Genomic DNA, 23,094 nt, shown 5'->3' with positions numbered 1-23,094 from the left:
TTTACTAGTGCATGGTACATGTCTATAGTTACGTTCATAATCAGTCTAGTTTTTTAGTAGACAGTTAATTTCAGTTTTCACTATCAATGGCATTTATTCTTGCAGATGGACAGAATTATGCTAGGTGGCTTCTCTAGAGGAAATCAATTCTCATGACATTGCTTGATTTTATTTTTACAGCAGGTTGCTAACTTGTTTTTCAGTTAGGACTGAGATGGAATTAACTTTCCGATTATTTTCTGTGGCTTCTTATGAACAATTAGCCTGTGTTTCCTACAATAAATTTTGATGTCAATTTTGATTATGCTTTTAGTGTTCCTAAATATTATTTTCTGTAATACCCAGAGCAGTTGTCTGCCATGCTCAATTGTTAATCATCAGATTACATTAAAATGATTTTGTTCAACTACTTGCAAACATATAAGAAATTCTATCTCTTATGTAATATTTTCTTAGACAAATGTTTTAATCATGAGAATGAGTTTTTTCTTTTATTTTAGAGGTGAGAAAGGGGCAAATGCGAAACTGCTTAATGAAAGGTGACAGGTTGATTTCAAGAAATAGAATGTGATTGAAACTATCAACTAGAAATGTACACTGAGTAGCATGAAATCTATGTTAAAATAAAATTTTCAGTGTTCAGCCTCACATGATAAATACATTTCCTTGAGCTTAAATGTTTAGAAATAACCCAACTTCTAGTTACCATGAGCCCTTATTACTAAGTTACACACACCTGCTCCTCTATGTTAATCATCTCGCAAATAACAAGATTTTTATATTTTCTTTACAGTAGATGCTGGTCTCACAAATAAACTATAAATGTAATCAATGATGGTTGTTCATTTTGAGATCTTAAGGAGCAGGTGTATGATCAGTCAACCATTAATATAACTGTATTTGTTTATAAACTTGTTGCATTATCTAATATGTGAGGATTGCATGTGGTAAATTTCTATATAATAATAAAAAAAAAAAAAATCAAATCTAATGAAAGATGTTTCTCTTTTTAACATAATTATAGTTGTTTATTATAAAAGGAATCAGTTGAATTAAAAAAAAAAATTATGGCTAAATTCTTTCTTTTGAAAAAAATCCAAAACTCGTAATCAGAGTTGATTTAAATTGAAGAATGCTTTATCAAAGAGCCTGGAACTATTCATACTTTTCTAAAGCATGCACTTCCTTTTTACTGAATGGATGTAATTGATAAAAGAATTTTATTTGAAGAGAGAGAGAGAGAGAGAGGTATTTTAATTTAATTTTCCCTGAACTTTGATACATACAGCTTTCCTGAATTAAACATTATTGTAAATACAAATATTGCAATATCTGTTATGAATAATTCTGTTTTAATTATCATCTCTTGAAAAAAATGTGTGTGTGAGTGTAATTGTCTATTGTACACATGCAGGGTTCTGTATGTGCATGGTTAGGTTGGGTGTGTAGGCATGTTTGGTGTACTGTGTTTCCTGCAGCAAAAATAGTAATATCTGAATGGAGGAGCTTCGGTAACTTTAACACTCTGTATTTGATCTGCTGGAGGCAAACATTAGAGTCAGTAGTTGCCATGGTTAATTTCAAAGGCTTCAGAAAAAGTCAAGAAATGAATTAAATGGTGAAAAAATTGTAAGGAAAGGTTTTAACTCTATTAGAAAGTGTCATAAAGCCAATGAATTGGTTGATTTGACAACTGATCCCTGTGTATTTGTGTGTTGTATCCATTTTCATTCCCTCTTGTATATGTATATATTGGTTAACTGTTCTTTCTTGCAATCACAGGCTGTACTAAATCAACCTCAATAGCCATCTAATATATAGTGAACGTGCTGTTGTGGTAGTGGTTGAAATTATTAGTTTAGTAAGTTTTATTTCTATAAGTATTATTAACACTGAAGAAAGAAAGAAAACATGTTGACAAACGTGACACAATTGTTAGAGATATAATAACCTGACATAACTGGATCTAAGAAGTCATTTGATATGACATATTAAATCATTGCAATTGTGCAAGGTTTGAATACTTATGTAGTCTCATGGTTATATATATATTGTACTATTAGGTTACGATTAGGGAAGTAGCTGGCTCAGGTTCATTTTAGTGCATATATTCAGTTGATATTTGCCTCAAACTTAGTTTTCTCTTTGACAAATGTGTGACACAAAAGATGGTTTATTGAATTGATTTCAATAAAAGTACTGTATTTTTATATTTTGTCAAGTGTCAAAAGAATGTTAAGGAAAGTTTAACCTTGCTGTTACTGAAACATGTAGTAATGAACAAAATGTTCCTAAGCATGTTGCCTACCTTCTTTACTTTTGTATTCTCGAAAGTTTTCTCGTGTTCTTTATATCTTAGATACTTATATAAATTGTTGTGGGGTGTGTTCTTTGATTTTTGTTTTGCAATGCTAGACGTCTCTTTTTCACTCCTAATCTTTTCAGTCAAGATAATGGCATGATCTTTGTTTGACTGAATGAAACAAGTAGAGAACTATGCATTGAGCAAGGTCATTATGCAATGTGAAAGATAGTTTGTGAAAACAAAAATTTCTATAAGAAAGTAAATCGGCATGGTAGTTGGCTCCTAAGGTACTGAACAATATATCTTAAGTATATTACCTGAAACTTAACAACCAAGTATTACATTTACTATATTTCTTCAATTAACTGATTTTGGAAACCTAGTACCATTCCACTTTTACATATGAACTGTTGATCTTAGAGAATTTTACTGTTAAAAAAAGGTCCAAAAATTCATATTGTTTTTAATGTAGAAAAATAAATAAACTTAGAAGCATTTAAATTATACCATAGCATACTGTATAAATTTAAAAAACAGGGCCTATTAGGTTTTCCTTTTTGAAATATAATTTCATGGTTTGAACTCTCTACGGTATTGTAAAACAATGATTTTAAAGGTATGAAAATTAGGTAAGCATTCACATTACTGTGTCAAATGTAATGCTTATTTATTCACATTGTTTTGAATTAATCATGAAGTATCTCATGGCTTTTAGATTTTAATGATGTGATTGTTTATTTTAGAATGACATTTTAGAGTTGGTATGAGAGGCCAGATGTGGTCAGTTCGAACATAAACAGATTGAATATTTGGGCCAGATATGGCTGGTTTAAATGTTAAAGAGTTAACGTATATGGATGCTATTTGCAAAGAATGTTTTGTTGCAAGCATTCAGACTACATGTTCAGCTGGGGTTTATTGTGATCACATGGTACATTAACACTTCCTATACTCTTCTTAAAGTCAAAAATGCTAAATTTATTTCATCTTCTCATACGCATTGACTCCTATATGCTTTAGACCCCATACATTGCCTCTTACTAAATGCAAAATATCTTCTTAAATACATTTACTTTCTCTACTGTTCTCTCTGAAGATCCTCTAAAACTTTTTGATCACCTCTTCCTGCATCAAGGATGTCCACAACTTTTCACCCTCTTTCCAAACTGACACTGTGGGTGCAGAAACTGAGCCTTTTGCACTCATTGACTTTCTGCATCAGTTTGCTTTTGTCCTCTACATGCATCCCTGACTGATATATATCTTCTAAATATCTTTGATCTCTTTCTCATTGCCAAACTTATCCTACACCAAACTATCACTAATTCTCTTTCTATTTGGTCATTTGAACATTGCCTTACCATGATTAATCATTACACATCCACATATGCCTTGCTCTTCAATGTTTTGGGGTCAGCCAGTTTATTCATGGTAGCTTTTCCTTATAGCAAGCACATCTGCTTCACTCCTGACTCATTAATAACAGTTAAGCAGTTAATTGAAATTATCCTAAGACATGTCCTTCCATAGACCACACACAGGAAACTTATAGCTGTTTACATGACACCAGCAGCAGTACTGTTTACGTGACACCAGCAGCAGTACTGTTTACGTGACACCAGCAGCAGTACTGTTTACGTTACACCAGGAGCAGTGCTGTTTACGTGACACCAGCAGCAGTGCTGTTTACATGACACCAGCAGCAGTACTGTTTACGTGACACCAGCAGCAGTGCTGTTTACGTGACACCAGCAGCAGTGCTGTTTACATGACACCAGCAGCAGTACTGTTTACGTTACACCAGGAGCAGTGCTGTTTACGTGACACCAGCAGCAGTGCTGTTTACGTTACACCAGGAGCAGTGCTGTTTACGTGACACCAGCAGCAGTGCTGTTTACGTGACACCAGCAGCAGTGCTGTTTACGTGACACCAGCAGCAGTGCTGTTTACGTGACACCAGGAGCAGTGCTGTTTACGTGACACCAGCAGCAGTGCTGTTTACGTGACACCAGCAGCAGTGCTGTTTACGTGACACCAGCAGCAGTGCTGTTTACGTGACACCAGGAGCAGTGCTGTTTACGTGACACCAGCAGCAGTGCTGTTTACGTGACACCAGGAGCAGTGCTGTTTACGTGACACCAGGAGCAGTGCTGTTTACGTGACACCAGCAGCAGTGCTGTTTACGTGACACCAGCAGCAGTGCTGTTTACGTGACACCAGCAGCAGTGCTGTTTACGTGACACCAGCAGCAGTGCTGTTTACGTGACACCAGCAGCAGTGCTGTTTACGTGACACCAGCAGCAGTGCTGTTTACGTGACACCAGCAGCAGTGCTGTTTGCGTGGCACCAGCAGCAGTGCTTGTTGCGTGGCACCAGCAGCAGCAGCGCTTGTTGCGTGGCACCAGCAGCAGCAGCGCTTGTTGCGTGGCACCAGCAGCAGCAGTGCTTTTTGCATGACACCAGCAGCAGTGCTTGTTGCGTGGCACCAGTACCCTTACCAATGCTTTTTACATGGCACCTTGGTTTTAGAATCTCAAATCTGTTGTGGTGGATGGGTCTTCTTGAGTACAGCAATGTGTCACATATCTCTGTCTTCTATCATCTTTGTAAGGATCAATGTTTTGTGATTGGCCTTCAATACTTGGCAATTCAAAATAGCAATGACTGCATTGCAAAGACTGACCCCACCCCGGGACCAAAAATACATCAGCCCACATCCGCTACTAATTTTCTACTAAGCCCATGTGGGGCTTACAATGAGGTGCTGCTCCCAAAATCTACAATGGCGCTGTTTCTACACATACACGCATGCACGCACTATGCATCAAAACAAAAATGGACTACCTGATTGATTGTCATGAACTTGTTCACTTCTACACCCCTTATACATGCTGCCTCTTCTGCAAGTGGCCAAGAGCAATATTAACCACATCAGTTTTACCAGCCTGAATGTTTGCAAAAATTCATGACTATAGATCAATCCCTTTCCCAACAAACCTCAATTTGCAGTGTGTGGAGTATGGTATGATGATCACAAATTTACCAAAAGATAGACTTTATACAATCTTGTTGTAGTGACTACATTGCACGCACGCACGCACGCACGCACGCACATATAACATCTCTAACATTTATAATGATAACTGCATAAGCATAAAATCAAAAGGGTTTTTATAAACAATGTCAACATATCTTTCAGTGGCTGCTAAGAAGAAACTTGTTAGATTTTACTTGACTGTCAGTCTTCACTCAACTTTTCTAAGTCTTCTTCAGGACATTCAGTGTAATGTAGTGAAAAAATGATAGCTAGAAAAATTAAGATTTTCCAGCTGATGTCTACTCAATCGGGACTGACTGAGAACAATCTAGAATGACTGCAAAGAGACAATTATGCATGTTCATATTTATTGATAATTTTGTTCTGCTGGCATGACATGGATAGCTGTTCAGTTTAATTTCCTCTTGCTGATTTGTTTACTAACCCTTAATTAGCTACCATCTTGACTGAAATAAACACTTGTTTATAAGGTAACTTGAAACTCTTACTAAACCCACTTGACTAGTCATTAATTGTTATGCTAGTAATTAAGCATTGAAAGGAGGGAGTATTGTTACTTAATACTAGACATGTACACAAAAAGTTAATATAGAGTGACATATTATGTAAGCATGTGGCAAATATAGCAATATTTAACAGTAAATAAATCATTCAGCGAGATTGATCTATTTTTACACTAACTTACGAATCAATCTGGTTATTGGAGAACTCAGTTTATAGACTTGGTAATCAATAACTAATACAATGCTGTTACAACTTAGTATAGTTAGACAATTGATAAGCTTATAAATCAGGTTAGATTTGAATGAGTTATGAACAGGATGTTTACTTTTATATTATACGTTGCTTACATTGAAAGAATACATATGCATGCAGCCTTATAAGTAATGTATATGGAAAGAAAGAGATAGTTGCTTATAAGTCATACTATCATCTTATTTTGAATGTTAGTAAATCACTGTTGGAAATGTCCAGTACCATGAAAATTGTAATTGTTACTAAATATTATCTGTTTTTAGTCATATAAGAAGAAAAAAAAAAAAGCTGGACATTGACTATAATCCTTGATGACTCCTATATATTACAAAACTGATGATCATTCATATTTTCAAGGATTTTTCTAAATTCTTATTAATGTAATAACATTTGGGTTTCTCACAACCAGTATGTTTACATTGTTTCCTTGGTTACAGGCACAGGCATAGCTGTGTAATTAAGAGGCTTACTTCCCAACTAGGTGGTTTCAAGTTCAGCTTTACTATACAACACCTTTAACAAGTGTCTGCTACTATAGCTCCAGGCAGATTTGTGACTGAATTTGATACACAGAAACTGAAAGAAGCCCAGTGTGAGTGAATGTGTGTACACATACACACATCACTTTATCTTCACATTATGTTGTAAACATCTTCCAGGGTACATTCTTCCACTTATGAAGTGCCCGTGTACAACTCATTGCCTCATTGCCATAAGCTTGCTAAAGCATGCTCGATGTCTCTAGTAGACTTCCCAAGTTTAACACACAATTTCATGTTGGCTCTTTGTCTCTGTCCATAACAAAATCACAGACTACAGCGTACACTTGATCACAAAAACATGAATTACACAACTTTCGAAGTATACACAGCAACGTCACTCAGCACACTGCCTCATGAAGGTCACTGCTAGCTCTGACTGTGCATGCAACCGTGTGCTGCCATCTGTTGGTTCACTACAGAACTAATCTGAGAACTTTTTGATAATTTTCTTTGAACTATGCTTATAGCATAGTTCAAAGAAAATTATTCCGGCTCCAGCTTGGATAGCAGTCATACATCTTCATCAAAATTCAGAAAGTTTGCTGATATTTTATGCTGCATATTCATATCAATCCATGTCAATATGAATAAACATATAAAACCAATAATAAGCCTCATGTATATCTTGCAAGTTTAACTAAATCCCTGATGGAGGGGTATGGGAGTTGAGTTAAGGTATTGTAGCTTTCCACTTATAATTAAAATCAAGCTATTGACTTTATTACTTGTCTTCTTCAACTAAGATATCTTGTAAATATTTTTACTTTGCTGATATAGTGTAGGAAAGGAATTAGCATTATGTTCGTCACTTGTCTTTTAAGAGTTAATTGGGTTAGTTTAGTTTGAATTTCTGAAAGTTTGTGGTTATAGACTGGTTGGTGAATGAAACTTCTGAATGCCGTTTTTATAGATTTGCTCAAAAATATTTGTGTGTAGGAACTTGTAATCTCTCATATAAGATTGTAGTCTGTTGTACTGGTTGCACTTCAGAATTCTAGTTGTCGTCAGAAACTGATGAGAGCTGAAGTATTTTCTTACCTTGAAAAAAGATGCAGTTTTCACAGTGTTGTAGATATGTTATTGTCATATGAAGTCATCAAAAATTGTAAGGCCTAGAATTTGTAGTGATTGAAAGGGTTTTGTGTTGTCCATGAATTGTGAAGACCTGGGGGTTAATAAAATAGGGAGTAATACAGTGAGGGTTGATTCAATTGAATACTTGTCCCAGTATAAATATAATATTAAGTTAAAACTTTACTAGTTTTATCCATCTTTTTGCTGAAACTGCATGATCTCTATCAATCTCTATTGGCAAGCAATACTGTTGAAGAAATTTAATTCAACCGGATATTCCCCTCCTCACCCACAAAAAGCTACTCTCTTATAACAGGAAATATTACAAAATTAATTGGAATTTGTCGTGTATTTATTTTTCCCAGCACCTAATGTATAACTTTTTCTCTGTTATTTTAATGTTGCTGCTTTCTAATAGTGCAATTTATTGTTTGGAGGATATATTCTGTTATTTGCAATATCTAACTTTTTCAATTATATTCTCCTGCTTGTGTTAATGTGAATGGGTTACACCATTGTCAGTTTTTGACATTACCTCCTATTTTCCTGTGCACGTTTTTATAGCTTTATTTTCTTCTTGACATTTCCTTTATGCCTTTTGAAAGAAGCTGACAGATATTTTATAGCAGCAGCTTGAGTGATGGTGATAGCAGCTCTTCTAAATCTAGTAAAACTTAAAATTAGGAAGATTTAAAAAAAAGTTTGGAATATATAAAAAAATTAAAAAAAACATTAACAAATATAGCTAACAATAAAATAATTAAACAGTGAAGCTACATGCCAAAATAAACTAATTTTCATAACACAAATTAAATATTACAGGTTTGAAAAGGAGTAGGAAGAAGCATAAGCTTATTTATTCTTATCTCCTTTCAAATTACGTCTCCATTAACTCATATCTACAGTTTATAAACAATTACCCCAGTTTTATACATGACCCAACTATCCACCTGGTGTCAATAAAATAAAAGCTTAATTATCCCAGCCCTTTCTCATCCCCCACACTATTTACATGAATAATGTTTGTACTTCAGTTTCACATCCAAACTATTCCACAAATTCACTCCCCAGAGTGAAATACACTTACTCTTCATAATTGTGTAAATTCAAACTTTCTCAATATATCTATACTTAAACTTGAATATTCATTTCTAATAATACTGTTTAACACACTGTGTACTTTTAATATTGCTTTTATTATTCTCACATATAATATTTATTCTTATATACCCTCATGATATTAGTCATCTTATATTTTTTATAATAGCAACAAGCTTGATTACATGTAACAAATACTCAGACCAAAATCACAGACAGAATGAAAGCAACTGGTTTTGCCATGCTTTTATGTTCTTCAGCATGTCAATCATTTTTCTGTTTTAAAATTATTTTAACATTGTTCAATGTGACTGACTAAAAAATAAAACTGAACCAACAAATATATGGTACTTTTTGATAACTCCAAAGAAGGAGCAATTGTCACACCTGTGTCAGTGACACTTCTTTAATGTTTTTACATGTTCTTCAATAATCTAAATTCACTTTTAATTATTATTATAAACAACAGTTGAGATGGCAGCACTAGTATTGTTTTTGAGTTTGGGTTACATATGGTATGGCTTATCAAATATTCATAGGATCTGGAGATCTTGTCTAGATGATCTAAAATTCAGATCAAGTTGATTGTAATTGGTGTTATGATCTCTCTTAACCTTCATGTTAAACTGGTCATCTGTGTACTATCAGCTGATATCATTGAAGAGATTTTTTTCCTACTCATTAACATTTTCCATATTCTGAAATTGATAATCAATATATTTAAAAATTTTCATACACATTTTTTCATATTCTTTAATTCTTGTTTGTTGTTCATCATCATCTATAAATAGAGATGAATGACTTCTGTTGGGACAATTCATAGTTGTCTGTAGAGTATTCATTCCATTTGAGATTATTATACTTTACTTTGATGTATTGTTCTTTTGGTCTCACTAGTATTTGTCTAATTCTTCCTTATTTCTATTGATCATCACTTTAGCTTCTTCTGTTAAGTTTTGTTATTCATGTAGATTGTATCATCCTCTGTCTTTCAAAAATCAAGCCTTTATGACAATGTCCACATTCCTTTTTGTCAAAGGAAAATATTTGATCCCTTTAACTGATTTGTTTGTGAAATGTTATTTTCTGTTTCCTAGTTGTAAATAATATTATTGCTGGTTTATCTTTCCATTTTTTATTTCTTTTTCTTGAGGGATAGATTAACATGCCTTTATTAATATTTTTACCTCAAGTCTCTTAGTCTACAAGAAAACAGTCACCTGATTCTCTATAGAAACAGTAGCTCCTTGCTACTCACCCTTGTATATGACCGGGTTTATTGTCTATCCCAGAAAACAATGTTGTTCATTCTTCTGTCATATTTCAAATAAGCTACATATTTTCCCAGATGTATGATGCTTTTTTCTTTTACCTTCTCAGCATTGTGTAGCTTTTATACTTCCTACACAAAGCCCATAACATTTTTTGTTAGTCTGACTGCAGCCACCCACTTTATGATATAGATTTTAAAAACAAAACAAACAAAAATCTCTTTGGTAATATACTAATCTAGTTAAATATTGTTTCTATCTTTCTCCTTCATTCTCTTATCTGTTCTCTATTTTATTGCTAATAACAATTTCCCTAATGGAGTTTCAGAACATGAACTTATTTGAAGAAAGAAAACTGTACTATACTTTGATTTATTATGCATGACTGGGCAATTTTACAGTGGCTCTTTTGAAAGATTCATATTCAAATATTTCCAAAATTGCATCATAGCATTTTCTCTATGATCAATCAGTTATTTAGCTGTAATCATTGTCTATATATGACTTACTATGGGGGCCTTAGGTCCTTAACCCCCAAAATTACTTCACAACAAGACTCTTTACTTATAAAAAATATATTAATTCATTTACTATGCAATGCTTCATATAATTAAAAGATTGACTATAACTTATGAAGAACAGCCTGAGCGCAAGCTGCAGAATATGTGTGAAAGATTGCTAAGATAAGTTCAATGTAGACAACTTGAGAAAGTGTTTAATTGTAAGAGGCATTGATTACTGACAGAGAAATGATTGCTGATTAAGAGAAGAACTTGTAAAGAGAATTGAGGATGCTATTTGTGTAAAGAAAGAGTAATGTTTGATGGCATACAGAGATAGAACAATGAAGGCGGTAAGTAGATAGGTTCAGATGATGTTAGAACAGCAGACTTAAACATTTCATGCTTGCAAAAAGGAGAGTGGGAGAGAGAGAGAGAAAGATGCACAAAGTATTGAAAGCTTGCATAACCTATTGGAAAATAGAACAATTAGTTGGAACTAGTGTATTGAACAAACATATCCAGTAACCAAGTATTAGTAAGCCCTAAGAAAATCTAATTTTGTATGCCTGTGTGCAGGTGTACTTTCTTCATGAGTTTATCCCAAGTTAAGTTCAATAAGTGTGACTACAGGCAAGATAGCAAATGCTGTTTTTGTATTGGTTATTATCAGGTCATGATGTAAGAGTAGAGTCTGGTAAATAGAAAACCATTGACATGAAGAGAATCTAAATTTCTTTTGGTAATTTCAAAGAGAAAGGAAAAATGGAATTTGTTGGAATTGGAGAGATTCCCAGAATATACCGAGGCATTGATTTTAAGTTGTTTCTTTAACTCCCACATTCTTTTCTTCTGTTTTCTTTCTTTCTAATAGACATCTCAAAAGTAGTTCGATTTTAATAAATTTACATATAATGTAAGTATCAAGAAAACATTGTTATTTATGTTTCTTGGAAGAAATCTATTTACATTGGTATCTCATATAACATACAGTATATCTCTAAGTTACTGGAATTATTTGCAATCATTAGAATTGCTAATTAAAACTATAAAAAAATAAAAAAATTAAAAAAATCAATAACATAATATATTCTTAATACAACATTTGGTAAAAGATGTCAGAAAAATAGAAGAGAAAAATAACCTGTATAACAAACATGTTCCTATGTTATATGTCTTTCAAGCAAAAGTCATGACTTAGCTAACTGGAGAAAGTTCTTTGCTATTGACATAAAGATTACAAGTTCAAATTCTGGTACTAAAATTACACCCAAAGAGAAAATACCATTATCTATTTGCCGTTTCTACTTTATTTCACCAGGATTCAAGAATATGCTGTTACAGATAATATTCAGCAGTAAATGAACTAATATGGATTATTTTATGTAAAATAAATAATTTTCTCAATGTTTTCTTCTCCATTTTGTACTCACCCTCATTTCTTTAAAGTTCAGATACTTGGCAAATGAAGTTGATGCATTTCATTTTTTTAAATTTTACCTTTTTGTTCATAAAATGTAAAAATTCAGTGCCCCCCCCCCCCCCCAACCACCACCACACATATATAATATTTATTTATTCATTTTATTTTTCAGAGTTGAACTTGCAAATAACTGTGTAAAATGGGGTTGCCAATTTTGCTTCCTCTGCAAGATGACAGCAAATGCCTCGAATGTAGTGTTGGAACCTTGTATATGCAGAGTATCAATACGGAAGGTAAACATCTTGAAATGCTATCATAACTTACTTCCTGTCATTAATCTTTTAAATCTGTCCATCATTTCTCTCTCTTTCTTTCCATTTCACACTTCCATCACCTAAAAAAAAAAAAAAAAAAAAACTAGTAGTAATTTTCTGAATCATTTCCTACTTGCTTAAAAACAAAAATTATTGCTATTTTATGGATGTAAAACAGCACAAAAAAAAAAAGATCTTATTTGAATTATCAACTTTTTACTTCATTTTATGAGTGCATGCTGTATTTATAGTTTTATACTGCTTTACAGATGATAATCCTGCCAGGTGCTATTTTCTTTTACTTGATAATTATCTTTAAAGGGATACAAATAGGGATTTGTATAAAATCTGTTAAAATATTGTGGAGAACGATTTATAGGCCCATTATAACTTGAAAACCGTACAGGATGTAAGGTGATTCATAAAGAATTATTTAAAATTACAAAAAAAGAAATACTCTCTTCACCTGTAAGACATTTGCTATCTACTTGTAATTTATCATCATTGCCATCAGTTTCATTATCATTAATCCTAATATCATCAGTGATGGCCTCAACAGAATCTACTCCATCATCAACAGTTGCATTAGCCCCTATTATCATTAACAACAAAAACAATTGTAGAATGTCTTTTTCCTCAAGCTGATATAAGTAAAAGGATTACTGTATTTTTCAGTCATCATTATCATTTAATATACATTTTCCTTGTTGGCATAAGTAGGATGGTTTAACAAGGAACCACTGAGCTGCAGGGCTTTGTCAAACTCCAATGTCATCTTTGGCATGGATTCTATAATCGGATGCCCTTCCTAATGCCAACTACTTTACAGACTACTGGGTGCTCTTTTTGTGTCACTGGCAATGGTAAAGTTGCCATGTAACTTGGAAGACAGAAAAGAACAGAGGAGGAGAAGGAAAGGGAGGAAAAAGCTCCCACTACTAAGAAGAAATATTTGGGAGAAGTTGAAGACGAGTGGCTGTATGCCAGGTGCTGAAAGGCTGAAGTATGCTAGATAGACATGCATTGGTCTCTTGCTATAGAGAAGATATATGGCTGAAGGAAATAAGAGAAGATTTGTGGTTCCTCTGGCTATATATCTTCTCTGTATAGGTGCTAGAGCAAACTCTCAAAAGAACAAGAAGTTGAGCATAGAAGACAAGGATGGTGGATCATGGGAGGAGATGAGAGAGTAGATGCTTTCATAATAGTGAGGAAGTAATAAACTGGTAGAAGCAGAGGTTATTGTAGTGAGTGAAGAACAAAGGTTGGGGTGCTGATATTGGGAAATACCAATATGCAGAGGAGTAAGGTGGGAGATATAGGTTAGCTGAGGTAGGAGAACAGAAGTAGACTTCTGTGTAAGGTGTGGGAGCTGATGGGAGGGAGAGATAGGGATGCTTAAGGGGCATATGTGAGTTATGAAAGTAGATATGGGAAGATATTGAGAATGAGAGCAGAAAGGAAAGGTGCTTAGAATGGTGTATAGGTGTATAGCAGAGAAGGGAAAAAGGGGCAATGGCTGAAACTACAGAAAGGAGGTGTGATTGGTTGAAATGGTGTGGATAAGAATGATGAACATTTGTTATTCTCTATCCAAATTCTGTTGGTCCTCCAAAGTGGTTTTTGAGTATAAGTTGATCTACCTTTTTTGGCTGTAAATTTTGGCCTGAAAAGCTCCACTTGTATGCCACAATATGGTACACAAATTACTGCTGCATTTTGACAATGAAAGCTTCTCTCCTTAAAAACTCAGAAATCAGGATATTTATTAATCCTCTGCTTAATGCATATTTATCCCGTATGTATTTCCTGAACTTGTTTGTTCAAGAAATGTTAGCAGAAATGTAGGTGCTTATGTAAAGTTGTTATTGAATAGTTTGAGTCATTTTTTTTCTTTAACATAGAAAAAGCAAATAAAATATTTAGGGGCAGGCTTATAGTTTTTTTATTTGTGTATTCTCTTCTTCACTCTACTCTTGGAACATCCTATGGATTCTATCTTGACAGTATGGGACAGTATTTTAGGGTATGCAGTGCCTATTTTGCCATTCAGCCTATTCTTGCAGAATACATGACGTGCACGGTAAACATGGTTATTGTATATATTCATTGGGGCACACTGAGAGGTGGTTCACAATTTAATATTAAATTCAGACCTAGTGCAGTTGTTGTTCCATCCATTTCATGTGTAGTTTTGTACTGGGTCAATCAGGTATGTTGTGCTTGTTCAAAGAGATTAATGTTCTATGTTGTTTCATCCTGATGCGTTTAAGGATAGTTTGGACAGTAAATGTGGTCATAAAATGTGGTCATGTTCTGAGCTCTTAAGGTCTTTAATTTCAATATTAAATTATTCTTTTACTTCTCTGTTGGTTTATTGATATATCATTAGTGCGATATGATGATACTTTAGTCATAGCAATCAAATTTATAACTACCAATAACTAAATATTTTTTCCTTTCATACCCTTATAGGTTATTAGTCTTGTCATTCATTGAATTGTTGTTGTATTAAGTTAGTCTTTAAACCACTAAATAATTTTTGTACATTTTTGTAATTTCTGTTAATATTTTTGTTGACATCATTAATTCCATGAAGCAAAATTATCATTGACCAATATACTCTATTAATAAGTACCACAGATACCATCAAGCAGAGGTGATCTTCTAGCAAATCAAATTCATTATATGGCTTTGATTTCCAGTTGGAGCAATTTCAATTCATTTCATTTAGTTTATAATAGTTTAGAGGAAAGTTTCAGACTTACAGTGTTTGTTCTCTTCATCTACAATTCACAGACCTTGAACTTATTGCATTAATTGTTATTAGTAAATACAGTAATTGATGTTGGCAATGGTAGTTAGTTAAGTGTTTTACATTTCAAGTTAGTTAAGTGTTTTACATTTCTGAATTGAAATTCCATTCCAAGCACAATAAAATAAGTTCGAGCACTGTATACTGTGGTCAAGACTAACGACTAAGTATATATTTGTGAAGATCAGAACTATGTTCCTATTATTTCTTTAATCTAATTCCTCATTGCTGTGATAGATATTCGTTCAAATGCTTTTATGCAATGGCAAAACTGAATGTCTGGTAACTCAAAATATCGATTATAATATTTTTAGAGAATTGTGTCCATATTAGTCTTATTGCATGGAAAAAACAAACACATTCTTGTATATACTGCACGCACACACACACACACACACTGTTGAATAAAATGACACTCTCTCACCCTCTTTCTTTGACTCTTGTCTTTTCTCTATATTTCTCTCTCTCTCACTATCTCTCTCTGTCTGCCCCCATCCCCCAATCTCTAAATCAGTTGTTTGTTTCAGTTATTATTTGGCAGAAATGATGTAATGATCTGTTATTCTCTTCTTATCAGTTGTTTTGTCTGCTCAAGTAAAACAACATTGTTAACATAGCTTGCATATTTGATTATAATGTTGATATTGGAATGCCTCCAGTGTAATCAAGATGCTGTAGTTTTCTCAGTTAGGCTGGATAATTAACTTCTAGATAAACTTAGCTCCTTTATTAATTATCTAATCATAACTATTGAATGTGCCAAGCATTATTTAAGTATAGATTAAAAGTAGTACAAAATCCAACAAAGTAATAGGTGTTAATTACTTTATTTTTGCCTCAACAAAGTATTCTAAAGGAAGACTGTGTCAATTGAAACTTGGTAAATAAAGCTACCTGTCATTTAGCATAAGCATGTTTTGTTAGACATGTTACGATTTTAGAAATATTTAAATGAATGTCAACATCATTTTGGTACTTGAAGTTAGTTTTGTGAAAGGATATAATTCTGAAGCTTGCTTGAAAATTTTGAAAGAGGATTGTCCTAACTGTTGAGTTGTTATGGCACTATCTCTGCACGTGACACTTAATGGTATGACCATCTCCATTACTCTGTGGCAGTGCAAGGAGGAACTGCCATTCATAGCTTGCTATCATTCACGAGAATAAACTGGCTTATTAGAATTAACTAAAGAAATTAAGGATTGACAAGAAATAAGTTTTAAACGCTGAAAGACATTTTACTTTTGACATAGAGTAGGATTTAAATTTCAGTGTGACATCTGTGTTTCTAGAAAATGCTGAGTTAACATTCCAATGCTGTAAGATTTTAAGAAATGTTACACTATATATTCTTATGCTGGTTATTTCTGTTGATTTCTAGCATCTTGACATCTGGACTGTTCTAACAAAAGACTGTGCAATCATATAACCACTATTGTTACATATTAATATAAAAGAGCAATACTCTTGTAAGGTAGAGCATGTTTGATTTATGTAATTCTTTCAAGTCTGGTGCACAATTTTGACAACTAATGCTAACAGTCATTGGTAAGGCATTAGGTAGTATGCAGCTAGTAGTTATGCATATAATGTGCAGTTACAGAAACACTATTCTGTAATTTATTTCTTAGACATCATAAAAATGTAGTAGGTTTAGTCACTCTTTTTTACATACTATAAGGATATTATGCAAGTTTTAAGATTCTCATGGCCATAACCCGTGATTTAAAATTTGTTTCATTTAGTTAATCATGATGAAAATGTATCTGCATATTTTATAAAAACTAAGAAGTTAGTGGTAGAAAGGAAATTTAAATAATGTTCACAATAAATTCATACAAATATTCAAGCTTTCAGAACCAAACAACTGAAGCTAGCACAGAAAACGGATTAAAAGATCGAAATAAAAAAGAATTAAATTAATAAAGTTTTCAAGATTTGATGTTTTGCCAAATCTGTAAAAGGTTATGTGAACATGCATGCATATATACTTATAGCACATTTGCAAAAAGTACACAGCATGCACACATTTATATATACACATACAGATATACACATTACAAATGGGAATGGTCAATTTGCCAAATGGAAAGATTTTTCTTGCATTATATTAATGGGGTTATTGCTTTTCATTTATTTTTTTATGACATTAATTATTAAATCTGAAATGAAACTTCTATTTTTGTTTTCAAATTGATGTCTATACTTTGATGTAATTTGAATGGTATTCTGCTGTCAGCTATTGAGTGTTTCTACCATGGTCAGTTTTATATTTTGCTTCAAAGTATGCCAATTGGCAATAAATGTAAAACTTTTTATTAAGTTCAATAGTTTATTTAGCTTAATTTATATTTGTGTTATTTTGTATATAGTGTTTTTGTACTCACTCTTAGTTTTCAATATATTAGCTATTTCTTTAGTGTGAAGACAGATTGATAGATAAAGATATATTTCTGATCAAAACCATTCAACAATACATTGCTGGTATTTATTGAGCCTAAAACTTTTTGCCATTTCCTGCTGTAATCTTCACTGAGAAGTTGAGTTAGTTGACTCAATGCAGCAATTATCATGTAATTTTCTAAATTTTAGAGTAAACAAATTTAAATAAAAATGTAGTTGACTATTTCATTTTCTTCCTTTAAGACATTTCCATTAATATTTTTGATGTTAATAAACTGAAAATAAAAGTTGTCTATTCGTTTCTCTTATTCAATGGTAATAATGATTGAATGAGCAGAAAAATTTCTCAACTGACAAAATAGGAAATATAAATTTCAGCTTTATATAAAACCCAGGTAGAATTTAAGAATAAAGCTTCTATATTAAATTTACTTAAATGTAGTGCTGTTGATCCAGTCTAATCTGGTCTTCATTCATTTAAAAAGAAAAGGATTTTGAATTTAATCTCTTGAGATGATAAATCATAGTTGATTGTATCAAATTATTCTTTTCAATGAAACAGTGATCCATAAAGACTGTACTTCCATGAAAAGTTAAGTCATCTGAACAACTAGATTTTTGTTTTGCTGAAACTATTTTCTGTTTCTATATCATGGGAAATGGAAATAGATTAATTAGATCTCCTGTCTATAAACACTTTAAAACACCATAGTAAATTATAAATGTAGAATCTGGAAGCTTATCTATTTGATTATATTACCTTTTATGTATTGAATCAGATAAACTTATGGAATTTTTCAAAGGAATTATAAATACAATTTGAACATGAGATAAATATTGCATTCTATGTTTACTGTAAATATAAACTATTTTTTAAAAATGTCTTTGCCATTGTTTTTTTTTTTTTGTATCTAATTACAAATGGTTATTAATATTATTGCATTGAAAAAAAAGTGGTTACATTACTGATTCACAAATGAAATTTGATTGTAATTGTTAATTTGGAAAACAGCAGACATATTCTATGAATTAAATCATATTGTTAGATAATTAAAACAATTAGCAAAGATGGAAATGAAATTTTAGTGTAATTTTTTTTTTTTTTTTTTTTGTTAGAGAGAATTTAGCTTAAAGGTGAACTACTTTAGTAGAACACATTGCAGATTAAAACTTAAATTTTACTTTATGCTTTTGCTTGACTTTATTCTCTTCTTCAATTCCTCTCATTTTCTCCTTTCTTCTCCTCCATTCTCATTGATTTTATTTCCTCTCTCGTATTCATCTTTCTCACTTCCATCTTTTCATTACTTTTCTCTCATTTATTTTTATCTTTCATTCATTCTTCTCTCTTTTGTACATACCCATGTCTATTGATATATCCTCCTCCTAATATCTCTTTCTCACTCTTATTTTGTCCTATCCTACTCTTTTTGTTTTTAGTTTCTTGATTCTGTCACACTCTTTCCACTCTGACTCTATACATATAATCAGTCTACTGTAATTTCTGCTGGTATTTCCTTCTAATGACCTTAGTCTATCCATTTCTGACCTTTTCCTTTATAATCTCTGCATGGCAAGTAGTCTTCTTGGCCTATAATGGTTGGAAATAATTAAGGAATTAAGATGGAAAAACCTCAAACCAAAAGCTTATGTTTTCTATATTTAATAAATGATATGTATCTATATATAGAATTTAGTACTGCAATTGTAGTTTGTAATCTATTATCAGTACTATTTCCTAATTCAGATGCATCAATAATTTCTACCTGTTGGCCTTTGAGTCAACTTTCAGATTTGATGGCGCTTTATATTTTTTTTACATCACCTCTTTCATTTACTGATTTCTCTCCAAAATTTCATTTTCAAAACCATTTGAAATAGGAAATTCATTAGTTGAACAGAATTTTTCTGTAATCAAAAATGTTGATATAGTTTTTTTCATTATTTTTCTTTCTCCAACTTATGTAATATCTTATGTAATTTGATAATATCTAGGGTACTATTTTCGTAAAACAAAGTCAAATTAAATTTCAACTTTCATGGTCATTATAACATATATATATAGTTGTGTTATAAATTAAGCTTTGAGACTTGTTCAATTGCAGTTTCCCAAATGAAAATTTTTCTCAAAAAATATATTAGAATGCTGTTGACATCAGTGTGTAATTAGTGTTGATAATGTTAGAGAAAGTAAAATATAAAATTTTTCTTTAAATATATTTTTTTATCATTATATTTTTCTTCCTTTTCTCTTGGTCTTGGCTTCTTTTATATTGAGATATTTTTTGAGTTAAAATTTCAACATAGAAATTCAATACAAAAACTAGTTTAGTCCAGGCTTATATTTTCAACCTTGCGTATTCATTCTTGATTTGTCAATGTCTGAAATAAAAGTTGTTTTTATCCTTAGTAAAGTATTTGGTTGATATTAAGGATACTAAAAGTAGGTGCGTCAAACAGTTTTATACCTACTTCTTGTCCCTTGTAGTAATTCTAAAGGTGCAATGGATTATATTGTCTTTTAGAAAGGATTAATGGAATGATAAAATGATTAATAGGTGTCAGTTGTAAGATAAGGGAAACCCAATGAATTTATATTCTATTTAATTGCTTACCACAACAATTATCGTTGAATTCAGTTGCAGCAATATGTTTCACAGCTGAGGTACATAATTTTAAAGCCAAGAGAAGCCATTTCCTTTACATCCACTTAGGGGTACACAAACATGTATAAGTAAGAAAAATGCAAAGTGATCTATGCCATATGATAAAACTTTAAATTAGGAAAACTGTAAAATGTATTTCAGAATGGTGTGCTCAATTTGTATTGAGGTTGCAATGGCTATAGTAATTTGAAATTTTAAATCCCTGAAGTTCTGGTTTATCTATCACAAACTCAGCTTCAAATATACTCCTCTATTTTTGTATTTATTTAATCAGTTAGGCGTAGGAGTGGCTGTGTGGTAAGTAGCTTGCTTATGAACCATATGGTTAAGGGCTCAGTCCCACTGTGTGGCACATTTGGCAAGTGTCTTCTACTATAGCCTCAGGCCGACCAAAGCCTTGTGAGTGGATTTGGTAGACGGAAACTGAAAGAAGCCCATTGTATATATATATATATATATATATGTGTATATGTATGTATGTGTGTGTATATGTTTGTGTGTCTGTGTATGTCACCCCAACATTGCTTGACAACTGATGCTGGTGTGTTTACGCCCCTGTAACTTAGCAGTTCGGCGAAAGAAACCGATAGAATAAGTACTAGGCTTACAAAGCATAAGTCCTGGGGTCGATTTGCTCGACTAAAGGCAGTGCTCCAGCATGGCCACAGTCAAATGACTGAAACAAGTAAAAGAGAGTTAAATTATTTTTATTCTGATATACAATTGATGCTAGGAATGATATTAAAAAAAATGGTTTGGGTTCTTTCAAAAGATCAGAAATCGAAACTGTCTTGATTTTTATTCTACTGCTGTATCTGTAGTCTAAATGAAAGTGACTTGATGTAGGTTAGGGATTCAGTTAGGGTTAGGCTGCATGCTAAAGTGTAAATTGCCAGGTGGACTGCACACTGAAGTAGTACCAATAAAACTTAGGTCAGTTATATATGTGTTGTTCTCATTTTGATTAAGAGCTGACACATTAGTTTTATTAAGTTACAAAAAAACCTCCAAAAAACAAAAACAGCAAAAGTCAGTTATTGTCTTCCAAAATGGCTGAATTTGCAGAACTATTTCTTACTTCATATATTTGGACTGCACCTGATACCTTACTAAACATATTAAACTTTATAGTGTCTTCAGGAGTGATCAGTTATAATTGATATGTCATTGCTTAGAAAACATTTTTCTTTCTTTTTTTAAACCTGGATTTACTTTTGATTAGAACATTTTCAATTGGTTGCACCACTGATGCTCTTGTAGGAAGCACAAATGGCACTTCCTATTACCATGGCTCTAAAAAATAACCAAACTGTTATTATGACATCCTAACATTTCAGTCCTTTTCCCTCACATACATTTCTATGTTATTTTTTCTCCCTTTATATTTACATAAAATGCCAGACACATATATCAAAACAAATGGTTTGCAAAATAGATAAGAATAAGCATTTAAAAATTTATGACAGAAATCGAAATTGGTGCTTACAAAGCAGTTGAAGATTGAACATGTTTCTTGAGATAATGTCAGTGTATAAAATATTGATTTTATTTATACCTTCAGGTTAATCCTTTAGCATTTAAAGTGGCCATATGTGGCCCAAATATTTTACCTGTTTTGTGTTAAAACTGGCCAGATCTGGCTTCTTACAATTACTCTATAATGTCATTCTGATAATAAACAATTGCAACATTGAAATCTCAAAGCTACAAGATAATACATGATGAATTCAAAACAATGTGAATAAATTAGCATTAATATTTGACAGAGTAATCTGAATGCTAGATGGTTAAACTAGATCAAAACTAATAGATCTCAAAAACTAAAATCTATTATTGATACATGTGCACATGTAAATAAATGTACACATACATTCTGATCATAACTGAACATGTTAAATACTGACTCAAGTTTTCTTTTGTGGTTATTCACAGTAATTAGACAGAAGAATAAAATAGCCAATATGCCTGTTTGCTTATTAAGTGGGTAGGTGTTTAGATTAGTTTTATATTTTTTTTTAGCAGGAATGTGTAAATGAATAAACAGATTTTCTAGAGATATTTTGAAAAAATAACTATTGGTTCAGTTTTACACTTGAATATTTGGAACCAAGTCAACAAATAAGAGAAAATTAAAAATTTAATACTCTTTTGTATAATAAAGGGAGTAACCAAAGGATCTGTCAATAATTTTAGGGGCAGATTTTGTGCATATACTAGATGGTTAAATTAATATGCAATAGGAAAGTTATAAGTATATAGTAGTTGAATATCAAGAGAAGAAAACCATGTAATTTTAGTTACATGCAGTAATGTATAAGGAGGTGTAATGTTGATTATAATAGAATGAATATTCACGTTGTGCTAAAAATATATTCTTATTGATTATAAATAAGCAAAAGACACAGGCAAATGATAGCAAATTAGAGGTGAATGGATGCAAGCTTTTCAATATTGTGTATGTTTGAAAAATGATAGAGAAATAAAAATATAATAGGTAGTAAGCAGCATATATAATTACAGATGTTCATGATATAGAGATACAAAAGGTAAATTATATTAGTAATTTAATCTATTAATCTGATATCTGGAGGTGTGATGTAAAATTACTGTAAGGTAAGCCTAAGAGTTGAACTAAAAAAAAATAAAGAAGAAAAAATGTGTGCCTATATTTCTAGTAAATTCTAATAATAGAGATATTATTGATAAGTTGAGAATCAGAAGAATAGTAGTATTTGCACAAGAAAGTGATAAAATATAGGTAATTAATTCAAAAGATTTGGCACATAGGATAAAATGGTTAAAATGCTCAAATCTATAGTTATTTAACAGGTTAGTACAATAGTCAAATGTGTAGAAAATAAAGGCAATT

At 32.1% G+C, this 23,094-nt stretch overlaps 1 protein-coding gene across 1 annotated transcript in view; it reads left to right on the top strand.

Moving 5' to 3' along the window:
- Window positions 1-12,178: 12,178 nt before the first annotated feature.
- The window catches only part of LOC106871078 (EEIG family member 2), a 114,918-nt gene continuing 104,002 nt past the window's right edge, over window positions 12,179-23,094 (top strand). Inside the window, exon 1 of the mRNA XM_089347639.1 lies at window positions 12,179-12,320. Within this exon, the coding sequence (XP_089203765.1) occupies window positions 12,258-12,320 (63 nt within the window). The 5' untranslated portion in view covers window positions 12,179-12,257. The remainder of the gene's footprint in view (window positions 12,321-23,094) is intronic.

Source organism: Octopus bimaculoides, chromosome 2, assembly GCF_046866305.1.
Source record: "Octopus bimaculoides isolate indiv1 chromosome 2, ASM4686630v1, whole genome shotgun sequence".
NCBI lineage: Eukaryota > Metazoa > Mollusca > Cephalopoda > Octopoda > Octopodidae > Octopus > Octopus bimaculoides.
This window is presented reverse-complemented; position numbering and strand designations above follow the sequence as displayed.